The 15121-nt window shown below is 41.2% G+C and overlaps 1 protein-coding gene and 1 pseudogene across 23 annotated transcripts in view; one reads left to right on the top strand and one right to left on the bottom strand.

The window, feature by feature from the left end:
• The window catches only part of ATG5 (autophagy related 5), a 183036-nt gene that overhangs the window by 47308 nt on the left and 120607 nt on the right, over nt 1-15121 (bottom strand). For 14 of the 23 annotated variants that reach the window (XR_014064494.1, XR_014064493.1, XR_014064491.1 and 11 more), the window contains exon 8: nt 14394-14472. The exons of 4 other annotated variants lie outside the window; for them this stretch is intronic. Coding sequence is in view for 13 of the 19 variants with exons in the window: in XM_081526916.1 (XP_081383042.1) it covers nt 14408-14472 (65 nt within the window). In the remaining 6 variants the exon portion in view is untranslated. Of the gene's footprint in view, nt 1-8406; nt 8816-13688; nt 13858-14393; nt 14473-15121 lie in introns of those variants that run through there. 5 more of the 23 variants (XM_081526917.1, XM_081526906.1, XM_081526911.1 and 2 more) reach the window with 2 other exon arrangements.
• On the top strand, nt 4887-5682 carry LOC145520472 (small ribosomal subunit protein eS1 pseudogene; annotated as a pseudogene).

The raw sequence follows: 15121 nt of genomic DNA, 5'->3' as shown, positions 1-15121 counted from the left end.
CTCCCTGAGTTATTTGAGAAGGGCCAGCCTAAGGATGAAGCTAACACACAGAAGAAGCAGGGCTATACATAAGACTGGCATGGGGCTGGTATCATGAGGGGGATGTAAATTCTGGACTGCATGCTCAAGTTTTTAGGCTATAAGCTAACGCAATCCCTTTGTTTGCTTAAGCCAGTTTGAGTTTGTTATTCTGTCATATGAAAATTCTTAACCAATGCAAACACCACTGGCATCATTCCCAGTAACATTTGATGGTTGCTTTGGTTTCTCAGTCAAGAGCATGAAACCCGTTTGACCAAAAGGACCAATCCTTAAAAATTCATCAACATCTCTGGAGCATGCCCATCTCTGATGCCTGACTTGATAGAGAGGACTCATGTGTTTCTGTTCCTGGGATCTGGTTCCTTCTGTTTTCTGCTCCCTGTTGGCTCAGTCTAGGCCCGTCCTCTTCCCAGTCCCTCTACAGTGATGGGAAGTGGCTGCCCTCTGCCGAGGAAGCCAGCAGCCAAGTGGGCAGCCAGCTGCAGACCTCAGGCATTGGCACTGTCAAGAAAAGGAGTGTCAAGAAAGGATTCTGCCACAATGTAGTTTTAATGTAACATAAAATCAGGTGGGAGAAGGGTCTCTGGCACATAAGTAAATACACAATTACCACTACCCCCCAGCCCCGACCCAAGTTCACTGTCAGAAATGTTAAAACCCAAGCAATTCTGGCACCCCTCTGAGGACCTTTATTTGCTAGTGACTGATGCTCACAGAGCTTCAGGGATTTGGCATCCAAGATTATAAAGTCTCATGGGACTGACAATCTGTGATAAGAACTGGTTTTTGTGATTCTACAACAATCTGTTTCTATTGAAAAATTCTGTTATTTCCACTTCTGGCCACTATGACTAAGCACAGGGGCAGAAACACAGTCTAAACAGTTAAAGAATCTTGTAACTGCCCGATGCAGTCCAACAGCAGAGTAAGTAAGCATACGTGAGCACTGACAGGTGCAATGTGTGAGGGAGGGCGCTTACTCTCCCCAGTCCATGTCCCCCAGACCCAATCTGTCAGCAAAACCTTCCATTTCCCAAACATGTCTTGACTCAAGCGTTTCTTTCCATCTTTACTACAATCGTGTAATTTACCCATTCAACACATATACACCAAAGGGCTCCTGTGTTCCAGGCATTGTTCTAGTGGCTGGAAGAGCAAGACTGACTCTTCTTGCTCGGTCTTCTCTCTGGACGACCCTTCTCACTGACTGGCCCTGGTTTCCTCATTTGCTCTCTTCTTCCATTCTCCACACAGGAGCCTAGAAGTTTTTCTTAAATATCAACACTTCCCTGTTTGAAACCCTCCAATGACTTCCCACTGCTTCTTCATTAAAATACCAAGGCCTCCTCAGCCCTGCTGGTGGGCTGCGTGCCTCCTTACGTTTTCGGCCTCTTCTCACATGCTAGGTTCATTCCCCACAGGCACACCTACCTCCTTTCAGATCCTCAAGTATGTAATGGCTTTTTCTCTTTTCAGAGCTTTCATCTGCCTGTAATTTCCTCCTAAAACAGTGGCTTCCAAACTTTCTTCTGACAATCATCCCCAGTAAGAAATATTTTATTTCATTAACTAGTAAACACATCAACCTACACATAAAGGGAACATGAGTTGCACATGATAATACTTCTAGTATGTTCTGTTCCTCTTTAAAAAATCTAGCCATGACCCACTAACCTGCAGTTTGAAAACACTCCTCCCTCTGCTCTTTGAATGGCTGAATCGTTCTTATCCTTCAACTTTCCATTTGAATGTTAGCTGCTCACCGGGGCCTTCTCCAGCCATCTGACATAACCCAGGCCCCTGATGTAGATTATTTTTCATCTGAGTCCCCTGTCCCGTCCCTTCACAGCATATATCAAAGTTATATATTTCTCAGCTGAGATTTGCTCATTGTCTGTCTTGCGGGCCACATCACTAATGGTTGAAGGCGTGGACCTGTCTACGCTGTTCCTCACTGTATATTCCACATCTGGGTCAATGATCAGCACGACAGAATATATGTCCATATGCTTTGAATGGCTGACTGAGTGGGTGGGTAAGTGATGCTGAGGTCTGGATTGAAAAACAGGCCTCCCCAGTGGAAGGACCCAGGGCTCCTTGGAGAAATGATGGATTCTAGGGCTGGGGCAGGAAATCCACAGGAGTGCCAGAAGGTAATGAAACACTCAAAAAACAAAAGGATGGGGTATGTTGAAGGGATATAGGAGTTAACCTAAAAAGAACATCTAATAGCCAAAACTGAAACAATCTGAGCCTAATTATCATATGATAAACCAAATCTTTAAATAAATACACATGAGAGTCCATACCAATATAAGTGGTTGACTAAATAAGTAAGTTCTTTCTTACAGAAGAACTTAAATGATTAATATAAATACTACCCTCCAGGAGGTGGAGTCTAATTCCCCCCACTCCCTTCCCCTTTGAGGGGTGGAGGTAACTGCACTTGGTGACTTGCTTCCAAACAACAGAGTAGGTAAAAGGAGAACAGGGTCACTTTCAGTGGGGAAACCTGGCAAACAGTACTTTGGCCAGGTGTTCCAGATTGATTTCACCGTCCTGTCATGTGGGTGGCACATACTCCCTGATACGATGTGAGGAGGGCACTTCCGCTCTGCTGGCTTCCTCCAATAGCCCACAACCCTGGTGTAACTGTGAAAAATGCACCAGACAAACCCAACTAGCGGGGCATTCTACACAGTACCTAACTAAAACTCTCAAATCTGTCAAAACGTCATGAGAAACATGACAAGAGACTATCAGACCAGAGGAGTTAAGGAGATATGACAACCACTTTTGCTGTGGCATCCTAGGTGAGACCCTGCAACAAAAAAAGGAAACCAGCGCAAAAGCTAAGGAAATCTGAATACAATATGGACTTAAGTTAATAATAAGGTGTCAGTATTGGTTCCTTAACTGTGACAAATATACCACTGTGATGTCAGATGCTGACAATAGGAGGAGCAGGCTGAAGGGTACATGGGAACTCTGTACATTATCTTTACAACTTTTCTGTGAATAAAAAACTGTTCTAAAATTAAAAAGCTTAATTTTAAAAAACGTTCAGCCTTAATGCCAAGAGCCAGGCCTTCATTCAGTTGATTTTACGGAGCGCCCACAAAGTACTTCTAACCACGCTGGGCTCAAAGAAGACATGTCGACACACGGGAGATGAAGAGATGCACATACATACAGCACGGCATCCAGGGTGATAAAACCACAAGCAGAGCATGCAGTTTTGCAGGTTGACTAGAGAGGGGAGGTGTGTGTGTTGGGGGGGTGGGCTGGGAGGTGGGGGGGGGGCAGGCGGAGTAGGGCTGGTAATGAAAGCAATGATGAGAATGAGGAAGGAAAACAAGGACCGGTTGGCTTTGGTGAGGTGAAGTTGGCGCTTCCCCACTGGAATGTCAGCTCCCTGAAGGCAGGAACCTTGTCTGTCTACCCATCACTATACTCCTATGGCCAGAACTGTGCCTAGAACACCATAAATGCTCAAAAATGTGTACTGAGTAGATGAGAGACTGGACAAACAGATGAAGTCCTACTGAAACTTCACTTGAACTCCAGAACCACTATTGTCATGGGAGGTCTGCCAGGTGCCCACTGGATGTGCATTTTTGTACATGGTAATGATTGTGTTTGCATTCTCAGAGGTCTTTCATGAAGCATGCAGATGTTAGCATTGGTTTGGAATGGCTCTAACGTTCACCCATAGGCATGGAAGTGCCTTGAAACATTTCTTGATGGTATTAACAGATAGGTCTGCTGATACCCAATTCTTCCCAGGTGGTTCAGTGATAATAGAATCTGCCTGCCAAATAGGAGACGTGGGTCGGGAAGATCCCCTGGAGAAGGAAATGTCAACCCATTCCTGTATCCTTGCCTGGAAAATCCCATGGACAGAGGAGCCTGGTGGGCTTCAGTCCATGGGATTGAAAAAGAGTTGGACATGATTGAAGAATAGCTGCTGACACCAAGGAGTGAATGGCATCTCCTCTTTGCTCTAGCATCTTGTCAAACCCAGCAGGGGCTCTTAGCATTGTAAGAATGGAGAGAGTTAGTGAGGGCTTCAAACTTCAATATAGTCTCTATAAATATAAGGAAACAGCTTAGAGGGATGTTGAATTTCCCTGTAGGCATCTACTGACATTCCTCCTTAAAGGTCCCAAATACTCAATGTATTATACTCACTTGCATATAACATTTTTTTATGAAGAAAAATTTAAATTGTGGGAAAATGATGGAAAAATCATACCCAATTATGAAGCTATTAAGAATAGGGCAGACTATATGTATTAATATGAAACAGTCTCCAAAACACACAAAGTAAAGCTGCTCTCTGAAACAGACATAAGACCTCAGTTAACAGAGGGGAGTTCTGGGAAGACAGCACGGGAGGGATGAGAGACTTTTACCAAGTGTACACTCTGGGAACATTCTGAAGTTTGCACATGTACAAAGTATCATGAATGAAAAAAACCTTAAAAAGTGATTCCAGAGGAAGAAACTTTTGAATTTTGTCTGCAGGTTATAATAATCTCCTTTTTTTTAAATAAAAATAACCTCCTTTTTCTGTTCTATCCTGATAATCTTGGAACCTCTGCTTTCTACAGGATCTGACCCATGTCAGGTGATAGTCCTGGCTTTTGACATCATCTCAAATAAGCTTTTACATGAAGTGACAAAGGTACATAGATGAGATTGAAAGAGGAAGGCATTCACCATAGTTTATACATTCAAAATTAGGAATTAATTTAAAAGCTAAGTTCTATAGTTATTTTGTAAACAGCATATTGAAAACTACAATATAAGTAGTTTGGGCTTCTGGCTCTCTGAGCAGCACCATGGTAGTCAGCAAAAACAAGCATCTTACAAAAATGGCAAAAAGGGAGCCAAGGAGAAAGTGTTTGACTCACTTTCTAAGAAAGATTTGTATGCTGTGAAAGCATTGGCTATACATCAATGTAAGAACTACTGGGAAAACACTAGTCACAAGAACTCAAGGAATCAAAATCACATCTGATGACTTATAGGTCATGTTTTTGAAGTGAGCCTTGCTGATCTGCAGAATGAAGAAACTGAATTTAGAAAATTCAAGGTAATTACTGAAGACGTTGAGGGCAAAAACTGCCTAATTTCCATGGCATGGGGCTCTTCCATGAAGTATGGGACCAAACATACCTCATCGTAAAAAAAATGGCAGATCATGGCTGAAGGTCATGTGGGCGTCAAGACTACCTGTGGTTATTTCCTTCATCTATTCTGTGTGGGTTTTACTACAAAATGTAACTGTCAGATTCAGAAGACCTCTATGCCCAGCATCAACAAGTCTGCCAAATCTGGAAGAAGACAATGGAAACCATGACCCAAGAGGTGAAGACAAATGACTTGAAAGAAGTGGTCAATAAACTGATTCCAGAAAGTATTGGAAAAGACATATAAAAGGCTTGCTAATCTACTTATCTGCTCTATGATATCTTTGTTAGAAAAGTAAATATGCTGAAGAAGCCCAAGTTTGAACCGGGAAACCTCATGGAGCATCATGGTGAAGGTAGTAGTTCTGGAACCTGCTGGGGATGAGACAAGTTGTAAAGCTGAATGAGAGATGGATATGAGCCAGCAGTCCAGGAATCTGTTTAGAATTCAGACTTTGAATGATGACAAATAAAAGATCTTATTTGTGGGGATAAAAAGCACATTACTTTGTTAAATGTTAATATTTAAAAAGTATCTCTAGACGATTAATAATGAATCACACTAATACCCTAAAAACATTTGAAGAAAAGACTTGAGAACTCCCTTTGAATCAATAAACAATAGATCCCTCAAAAATAACTGACCAATAATTCACCTCAGATAAGTATTTCATCAAGATCACATTCTGCTTTTAAGTAATTTTCTGTTTTCTCACATTCCAAAACAATACGGTTTCAAATTCTGAAGTCAACTCGTTTCTGAGTACTGAGGACACTGATGTTTGAGATATACATGAGCATTCAGAGTTCTTTAAAACTAGAACACATTTGTGAGAAGATGTATTTCAATCTTATTTCAGCTAATTTCAGAAGAGAGTTCAGTATTTCTCAAACATAAATTTCATTACAAGGTTAAGCCAATGTAAACTATATACATTCAGCTGCCATTACAAGAAGGGCTTCCCTGGTGGCTCAGATGTTAAAGAATCCACCTGCAATGTGGGAGACCTGGGTTCAATTCCTAGGTTGGGAAGATCCCCTGGAGGGCATGGCAACCCACCCCATTACTCTTGCCTGGAGGATTCCATGGACAGAGGAGCCTGGCAGGCTACAGTCCACAGGGTCACAAAGAGTAGGACACAACTGAGTGACTAAGCACAGCACACAGCACAGCCATTACATTAAAAAAAAAAAAAAAAAGCCTCCTGGAAGCAAGGTTGGAAGGTCTAAGGCAGCAGCAAGCACATCCCCAGTGTGTTTGTTGGAAATGCAGAATCTCAGGCTCTGTGCCATCTCCTATTCACAAGACACATTTAAACAGGCAGTGATTCCCATACTTCTTAAAGTTTGACAAGCTGCTGGGCTAAGAAACCTTAATTATGTTCAATTCAGGTTGTACTCTTTAGTGAATACTGGATATAATCCTTAGTAATAAGGACAATGTGACTGTTTTTTTGAGACCAGACAGTAAGACTTATCAGAAATTACTGTAATTAATAATCACTATTCCTACCCTTCTCCTCCTACCTGTGAAACATCCTTTCTCTTTTCTGAGTCCATCCCCTCCACCTGCTCCAAGACCATCTGCCACTCCTTCCCCAGGATGACGACACTTTCTCCGCTAATTTCTCCCCTTTCACCAATGAACACACTTAAGTCTCCCTTAGACATAACACACACACACACACACACATTTTCTCTCCACCATGCTAACAGCTCAGCTACAATCTTTTTTTTCTTCCCATCACTGAAGTTCTCAAGAGTAGTCTGCAAGCAATCTGACAGCTATCAGACCCAAATTAGCTCTCTTGGAGGTGTCAAGTATTTAACTGCCAAATCTGAAGGCCTGGTCCCTGTTACTCCTCTAGATCTCTCTGCAATTTATGAATTCTTTCTCCAGCACTACCACCTCTGGCATCTGCCCTTCTTCCTCTTTTTGCCACCCATGCTCCTGAGGCATTTCCCTCAGCTCAGCCCAGGGGCTTCTCTTCTCCTTCCACTCTATATACCATTGCTGTATTCTTCCTTCCCTCTACCTGCTCCTGCTTCAAAGGTCACCCTATGCAGAAAACTTCCCAGACACTATCCTCAGCTCTGGTCTCTCCTCAGAACTCCAACAGCCTTCTATGGTTTTCACTCATTTAATATTTATGTATATGTACATAGCCTCTGATATGCTGTTACACTATGCTAGTGAACCAAAAAGACCCATCCCTGCCCTCATGGCACTTATGGCCTGTCAGGTAATACAGATGTAGGGCCATGAATACAAGTGCGATAAACACTGAGGAAGTGTGCAAAGTTGCAAAGTGATTATTCAGGGGGAGGAATAACCAAATCTAGCTGGGAAGGAATAACCAAATCTAGCTGGGAAGTAGAATTTCCAGTTAAAATGTAAGATATCCAGTTAAAGTTGAATTTCAGCGAAACAAAAAAAATTTTTTAGTATGGGATATACTTATACTAAAAAATTATTTCTTATTTACCTGATATTCAGCTTTAACTGGACATCTTATATTTTAATCCACTACATCTAGCAACCCTACCAGGAAGTGACTGGAGAGTTAGGAGAGGAAAGTCCTGAGGAACTGAGAGAAAGGATGAGTAGGAATTAGCAAAGAGGATGGTGGGAGAGGACATCCCAGGGAGAAGGGATAGTTGCAGTAAGTGTTTATAGCGATAGAGAGCTTTATGCTTTTGAGAACCTGAAAGAGGTGCAGCACAGTTGGATCATGAAGAAAAGGAAGAGCATTAGGGAAAAAAATCTTGAAAAGCCTGTATATGATTAGGATTTTGTCTCCTAAAGATAACAGGAAGTCATTTCAAGATCTCAGAGGAGAAAATGGACCTAAAATGCTTCTGTACCAATGTCAATGTCAGGGGAAGGGGGTGTCCCCACAACACCAATAAGCACTTTTCTGGATACCAGCAGAGTGTCCTACAATTCAACTCAATTCTGACAGCATCTGCCCAGAGGCGGCATCATCTCCCACAGCTTCAGGGTTTAGTTCCACAAGACTGCTTCCCTCCCCGCTGCCACACTTCAGACACCAACTCCAAGCCCAGGTTGCTGACTGGTTTCTGGCCACCCAGCAGTACATCAAGGGGTCTCATGGCTCCCTCTTCTTTTGATTCACTGCAACAGCTCACAAAATTCAAAAGAGTAACATTTTGTTTTCTACATTACCAGTTTATTATAAAACGATATAATTAAGGAACAGTCAAATAAGAGAGATAATGGGGCAAGGTATGTGGGAAGGGGTGCCATTCTCCCCAAATGTCCATGAATTCACCCGCCAGGAAGCTCTCAGAAGCTTTTGTTTTTTTTACGAAGCCTTCATTAACACATAATTGATTAAGTCACTGACCAACGGTGACTGATTCAATCTCCAGCCTCTCTTCCCCTCCCTGGAGGTCAGCCAGGTAAGATTGAGAGTTTCAAATCTCTAATCACATGACTGGTTCTCCCGGCAACTAACCCCCATCCTTAGATGTGGTTCAAATGTCAACCATAACATGAAGAAAGACATCTTGATGGTGCTCATCACTAGGAAATTCTCAGTTTTAGGAGCTCTGGGCTGGAAAAGGGACAAAGACCAAGTAGATAGTTCTTATTATAAATCACAGTATCACAGGACCTGAGCTTTAAATGATCTTTCTGGCTGCCAGATGGAGAAAGGAATTGCAAAGGCTGGAGTGGATGCAGAACTTTATTTCTGAGGTTACTGTGATAGTCAAAGAGCTGTGAGTAACTCAATCATTGCAGTCTTTCTCTCACTGGTCTCCTAGACTAAGACTGTACGAAACCCCTACAAGATGGCTGACCTGAGTTGTCATCTCAAAAGGTTGCTTTACACATACGATCTAACTGCTAATGATATTTAGTGGTTCTTAGTGCACACCAAATAAAATCTCATCTCCTCAGCCAGGTGCTCGGAGCTCTCTATAATCTTGCCAGAACAGATCTTTTCTGTCTCATCTTTCCTTCTCCCCTGCAAGTGATTAAGCCCTGGGCTTTTATTCATATGGCTCTATCTGGCTGTGACTCACTTCCCGTCCCTTCCTTCATTCCCCAATTGCTTGAAGATAGAATTTCCCTTTCTTCAAGCTCCAGCTCAAAAGCCTTCTTCAATGAGGCTTTTCCTAACTTACTCAGAAGCTGCAGAAACTTATACATTCAATAAATATTTAATAAGGCCCTGCCATGTGTCAAAGGTACGGCTCTGACATAAAGTTGGTTCCAGTTGATACTTTCACATGTTACCAGTATCACTGGTAACTTTCTCTGTTACACTCATATGTTAGTATCATTATGGTACATCAGAGACACCAGGATAAGCTAACATTTTGTATTACATGATACTTAATTTCAAAACCATGACAAAAGGAGCTATAGAAATATGGGCACTAAGATGACCAAACTCTGAAGGGAGGCGTGGTTGAGATGGCCTAGCCAGAGAAAGGCCAGAAGTCAGGGCATGGAATTTTTCCCTAGGCCTGCATGCAATAGATCAAATACAGGTTATAGAGGTATGACCTGTTAGAGGTATGAGGATGAACAGAAGAATGTCCCTGCCCTCATGGAACTTACATTCTGTTGTGCAACCAAAAGTAAGCCAAGGCACCTGCAGGAAATGAGTGAGAGTCTGGACTTGGCCCATTCTGCCGGGTTTAAATCCTGGCTCGACCACCCACCTCATGATGCTAGTAGAGAAACTTAATTGTCCTGTGCCACAGTTTCCCTGTGGGGATAGTATCAGTAACTATCTCATATAGCTCTAAAATGAAATGAGTTAACACTTGAAAAGCACTCAGAATAGGGCCTGGGACACTGTAATAAATACTCAACAAGTGTTAGCTATATAGCCATGTACAGCAGGGAGTCCCCAGAGGGAGAATGATCTTGGCATATTTAAAGGAAATGGTGGGGAAGAAGATCAGTGTAGAAATAATAAAGTAGTGGAGGCAGAGAGTGATGAGGCCAGAAGCAGGGACCAGATTAAGCAGAACTTGGTAAATTTAGACCTATTTTGATGGGCTAGAAAGACACTGGAATGTTTTGATCAAAGGACTACCATGATGTCCCGTGCTTTAAGGAGAGACCAGAGGAGAGGCTACAGTTACGTAGTCCAGTGAGACAATGGTTGCTTAGACCTGCTACTGCTAAGTCGCTTCAGTCGTGTCTGACTCTGTGCGACCCCATAGACAGCAGCCACCAGGCTCCGCCGTCCCTGGGATTCTCCAGGCAAGAATACTGGAGTGGGTTGCCATTTCCTTCTGTAGTTGCTTAGGTTGCTTAGACCTAGGTAGAAACAATGGAAGTGGTAAAATATACATACGTACATATATACATACATATATATACATACATACATACATACATACATATATATATTCTGGGCATAATTTAAGGTAGAATCATTATGACTTGTTGATAGACTTAGGGATGTGAAGAAAGGAATTAAAGATTACTAGGTTAGGAGTACAAGATACTAGGCTTTGGGGCTGGGTAGCATTTACTAAGATGGGAAAGAGTGAGAGAGGTACAGGTATGAGCAGAAAATCAAGAGTTCTACTTTGAATAAACTTTGAACTATTAGACATCTAAGACAGATGACAAGTAGGTGGTTGGGTGTAAGTCTGGTACTCAGGAAAAGTTAAGACCGGAGAAAAACACATGAAGTTAAAAGCCATAGATGAGCTCACACTGAGTGCAGCCAGAGGAGAGGACATCAGAGCCTGAGCCCTGGAGCAATGAGACATTTAGGAGTGAAGAAAAGAATCATGAAAGAAAACCAAGAAAGGGGCTGAGGGAGGAGGGAAACCAGGAGGGTGTGGTGTCCAGTGAAGACAGTGTTTCAAGAATGAAGGTGTGATCAACTGTCAAATGCTTCTGCGAGGTCAAGCAAGATACCATCTAGTTCACTCAAAGTAAATCATTTTCTCAGCTCCATTTCTCCATAGTGGTTTATTTGTACTTTTCTCATTGCAATATCCAACTGTCATGTTATAGTTACTCTTGTCTTCTCTCCTCTTACAGAGCTTCCTTAAGGTCAGAGACCACATCTTCCTCCCCTCAAAACACCCACTATCCTACTTGCTCAATAAATGTTTGAATAAATGAATCATGTAGGATTCTATAAAATCTGGAAGAATATGCACACAGTTAGCAGTCAGAGTTGTCTTTACTAAGATATCCTAAATGCTTTAAGACTAATGTATGGGCTTTGTTCTGCCTAGAAAATGAAGAGGTCTGTCAGGCATCTGAGTTGATCTATAGCCAACTATAGAAGGAAAAGAGGGCATCAGAGGATGAAATGGCTGAATGGCATCACCGATGCAATGGACATGAACTTGGGCAAACTTCGGGAGATGGTGAGGGACAGAGAGGCCTGGCATGCTGCAGTCCATGGGGTCACAAAGAGTTGGACATGACTGGGCGACTGAACAACACAAAAATCACAACCTATCTGGCATTTCTACTTTTTTACTTGAATGTTTCATGCATGGTACTATCCAAAAGGGACTTAATGTTTACCTGATTAGCTTAAATATATTCCTCCCCACCCCCCCGCCCCCACCTGGCTAGACCTCATCTAAAGTTGGCTCCAATTGATACCTTCACAGTATCAGCATCATCAGTAACTTTCTCTGTCACACTTGAATGTCTGCATCATTATGGTACATCAGAGACATCAGGATAAGCTGACAGTGTGTGTGTGTGTGTGTGTGTGCTTAGCTGCTCAGTCATATCCGACTCTTTGCGACCCCATGAACTGTAGCCCGCCAGGCTCCCAGAGAGCAATTATTCACCCCTGATTCCTGCTTACTCTCATACCTAAGCATTTACCATTTGCCTAGTTTTTATATTTGGATGGAAATCTTGTAAAGAGAGCTTATGGTTCCCAGCCCTTTCACTAAATCTACTCTGAATGTGCTGTCAAATTATGGCACTGTTGAGCACCCAGACTGTCTGCCCGGTATTACCGTGACAAATTCTAACCTATTGTATTTCTTGCACATGGCTTGGCATATATCACACATTACACACTTGGTGAATGAATTTCAAGGAGGAAGCTGACAGAAATGGAACACAGTTAGAGGATGGAATGAACAGGCTCAAGATATTTTGTTTGGAGTCAGAAGCTAAGAGCTACTTTCAAACAGGGTGTCAGAAGAGCAGGGATAAGCCTTATGCTCTAAATTCTAGGTTATTAGTATCTAACAATTTAATGTAGCATTTCCCAAACTAGAGTTCAATGTAATGTGGTACTAGGGGGAAGGGCTTCCCTGGTGGCTCAGCAGCAAAGAATCTGCTTGCTAATGCAGGAGATACGGTTCAATCCCTCGGTTGGGAGCATTCCCTGGAGTAGGAAATGACAACCCACTCCACTCTTCTGGCCTAGGAAATCCCATGGACAGAGAAGCCTGGCAGGCTACAGTCCATGGGGTTGCAAAGAATCGAACATGACTTAGCTACTAAACAACAACAAAACTAGGGGGAAAATGGCTATACTCAAGAAAATTTCGGAAATGCTGGATCAAATAGGTCTCTTAACTTTAGAACTTCTCAAAGCTTAATGTATCAATATGCTTTGGGCTCTAAAGGGGAGGTATACTACACAGCCTTTTCCAAACTTTTATTCAACAAGTATGTAGTACAATCCACTAAGTTCCAGGCACAGTAGTAGGTCCTAGAATACAATCCTGAGCCAAACAGATCCACTCTCTGCTCTTACGGAGTCTATGCTCAGTGTGAGAAACAAACACTATACAAATATTGACTGTAAACCACAGTAGACGTTATGAAGGGAAAGTGTATCAGTATTTTCTAATACATGAAGAAGACACCTCTTCTACTTGAACACCAAATATTTCTCTTAAAGCTTTTCCATAAACATGGTTCTAAGAGTCTAGCTCAGTGTGATGAACCCTGCTCACAGATCTAACACATTTCCCTTGCTAAAAATGTATTACATTTTCAGAAGTAAGGTCTACAGGCAAAAGCAAGACACAAACCACTCATTTATGAAAAGGCCAGAATTAATAAATACCTCCAGATGCTTGATTGAGAATAGCTCCAACTTTAGGGGCTGCTTAAATTAGAGTGATGTTGAAACAGAAGATCTGTGCTGTGGTCTACACAACGACTAAAATGAATGTGGACTGACGCAAGGATCTGATCCACAGTGGTTCCTACTGAAAGTAGCCAATTTGAGTAAGCAAGTCTTCACCAGTACTGCAAACCTGCACCCACTGCACTTTGTATACTGATTTCTAAACAACAAGGTCCTTTCTATTTTTACAGCTGGTATTTTTAACAGGAAAATATAACACCAATTTTAAAGTATCATTAAATAATCCTGTTAATTTTTTTTTCTTTTTTATACATAGCTGCAAAGCACTAACTATGTGCAAGACACTCCACTAACAATCATGGAAAACAAAGAGGAAAAAGCCCGGTTGTACTTTATTTACTCTCCTGATGTGGAGGTGGAGAAGCTATAGAGGGAAAGCCAAATTCATCACTTTCAGAAGAATCAACTGGTATGTCAAAAACATGCTGACATTTTAAAATCTTCAAATTTGTCTTTATCTCATTGGTGATCATTCCAAGATACTGTCAGTAAACAAGAATAGTTAAGTATTTAAAATGTTTAATACTTAATGAACCACCTCAAGGATCTAAAAACAGAGTGCTTTTTCACTCTATGCTTCCTATATTGCGACTACCAGATTCCATAGTAGTATTACATTTGCCATAATGAGTGTGGAGAATCAAATCTGTAATTCACACAAGAGAATGTAAAGGATTCTTTCATCAAATAAATCTATCTGGTAAATGATTTTTTATTACAAAAGTATCATTTCATCCAAAATTACTGGAAAAGTAGCATAACCTCCTTCTCTCCAACAGCCATGCAGGTAATTTTTAATACTTTCAGACCAAGAGACAATTATATTTAAAAAAAACACTTAGGTGGATGATGGAACTGAAGAGATAGGTAAGTATTTTGACTGATTTCACTCCAGTGACTGACTGTGCATTGAATGGACTATAAATATTGTCATACTTGATTTTTTTCCTATCAAACCCCAAAGTGCTATACTTCTATTTCAACTGTGTTGGCACATCTAAAAGGAAAGTCAACTTACCTTAGACCTAAATATCAACAGTATGAGAAGTAAAACATGAGAACATCACTCTTTGGTATGACCCATGTAAACCACATTTCTGAAAATTGAAAGAAAACAAAATGTTATGTTATACCTTATATAGCCTACAATATATAAAGGAATCCTAGAAAGATAACCATTAAAAGTTAATGTCACTCAATATCAAATCTTGTATATTGTTTTCTTAGCAAACCATCAATTTCCATCTAGTTTCCAGTGAATGGGGAGATAAACATAACAGGAATAGTTCACTCCTGGGTTTACATCAGACTGACTGGAATTATGTTCTAAACATCACCATTCTATAAACACTGGTAGGTCAGTTTTAACTATAAGCAGGCTATTTTGGGTCTCCAGATATATAAAAGTCCTTATCAATCTACTCTATCCATGAACTTGGATCATCCCAGTGAAAAGCAACATTATGAAGGATGAAATCATTTTTTTAGGCTGAATTTAGTCCTTCCTAGTTAAACAAGGATAGTGACTTAAGAACATATTTTCATTTTCTTAGGATGCTCACTACCAAGGATGAGTTAAACAAGTATATTGAGATCTGTGGCCCTCTGTAGTTTTCGATCATATGTTCTTTATCCCTCCTATCTTTTATTTCTTTGAGAAACTTTTATAACAGGAACAAGAAAAAGGAAACTTTAATGATTTCCTCAACAGGTAATTTGATTTATGTAAATTCCATTTCCAACTTC

Source organism: Giraffa tippelskirchi, chromosome 9 (genome assembly GCF_054371585.1).
Source record: "Giraffa tippelskirchi isolate mGirTip1 chromosome 9, T2T-mGirTip1v1.2.pri, whole genome shotgun sequence".
NCBI lineage: Eukaryota > Metazoa > Chordata > Mammalia > Artiodactyla > Giraffidae > Giraffa > Giraffa tippelskirchi.
This window is presented reverse-complemented; position numbering and strand designations above follow the sequence as displayed.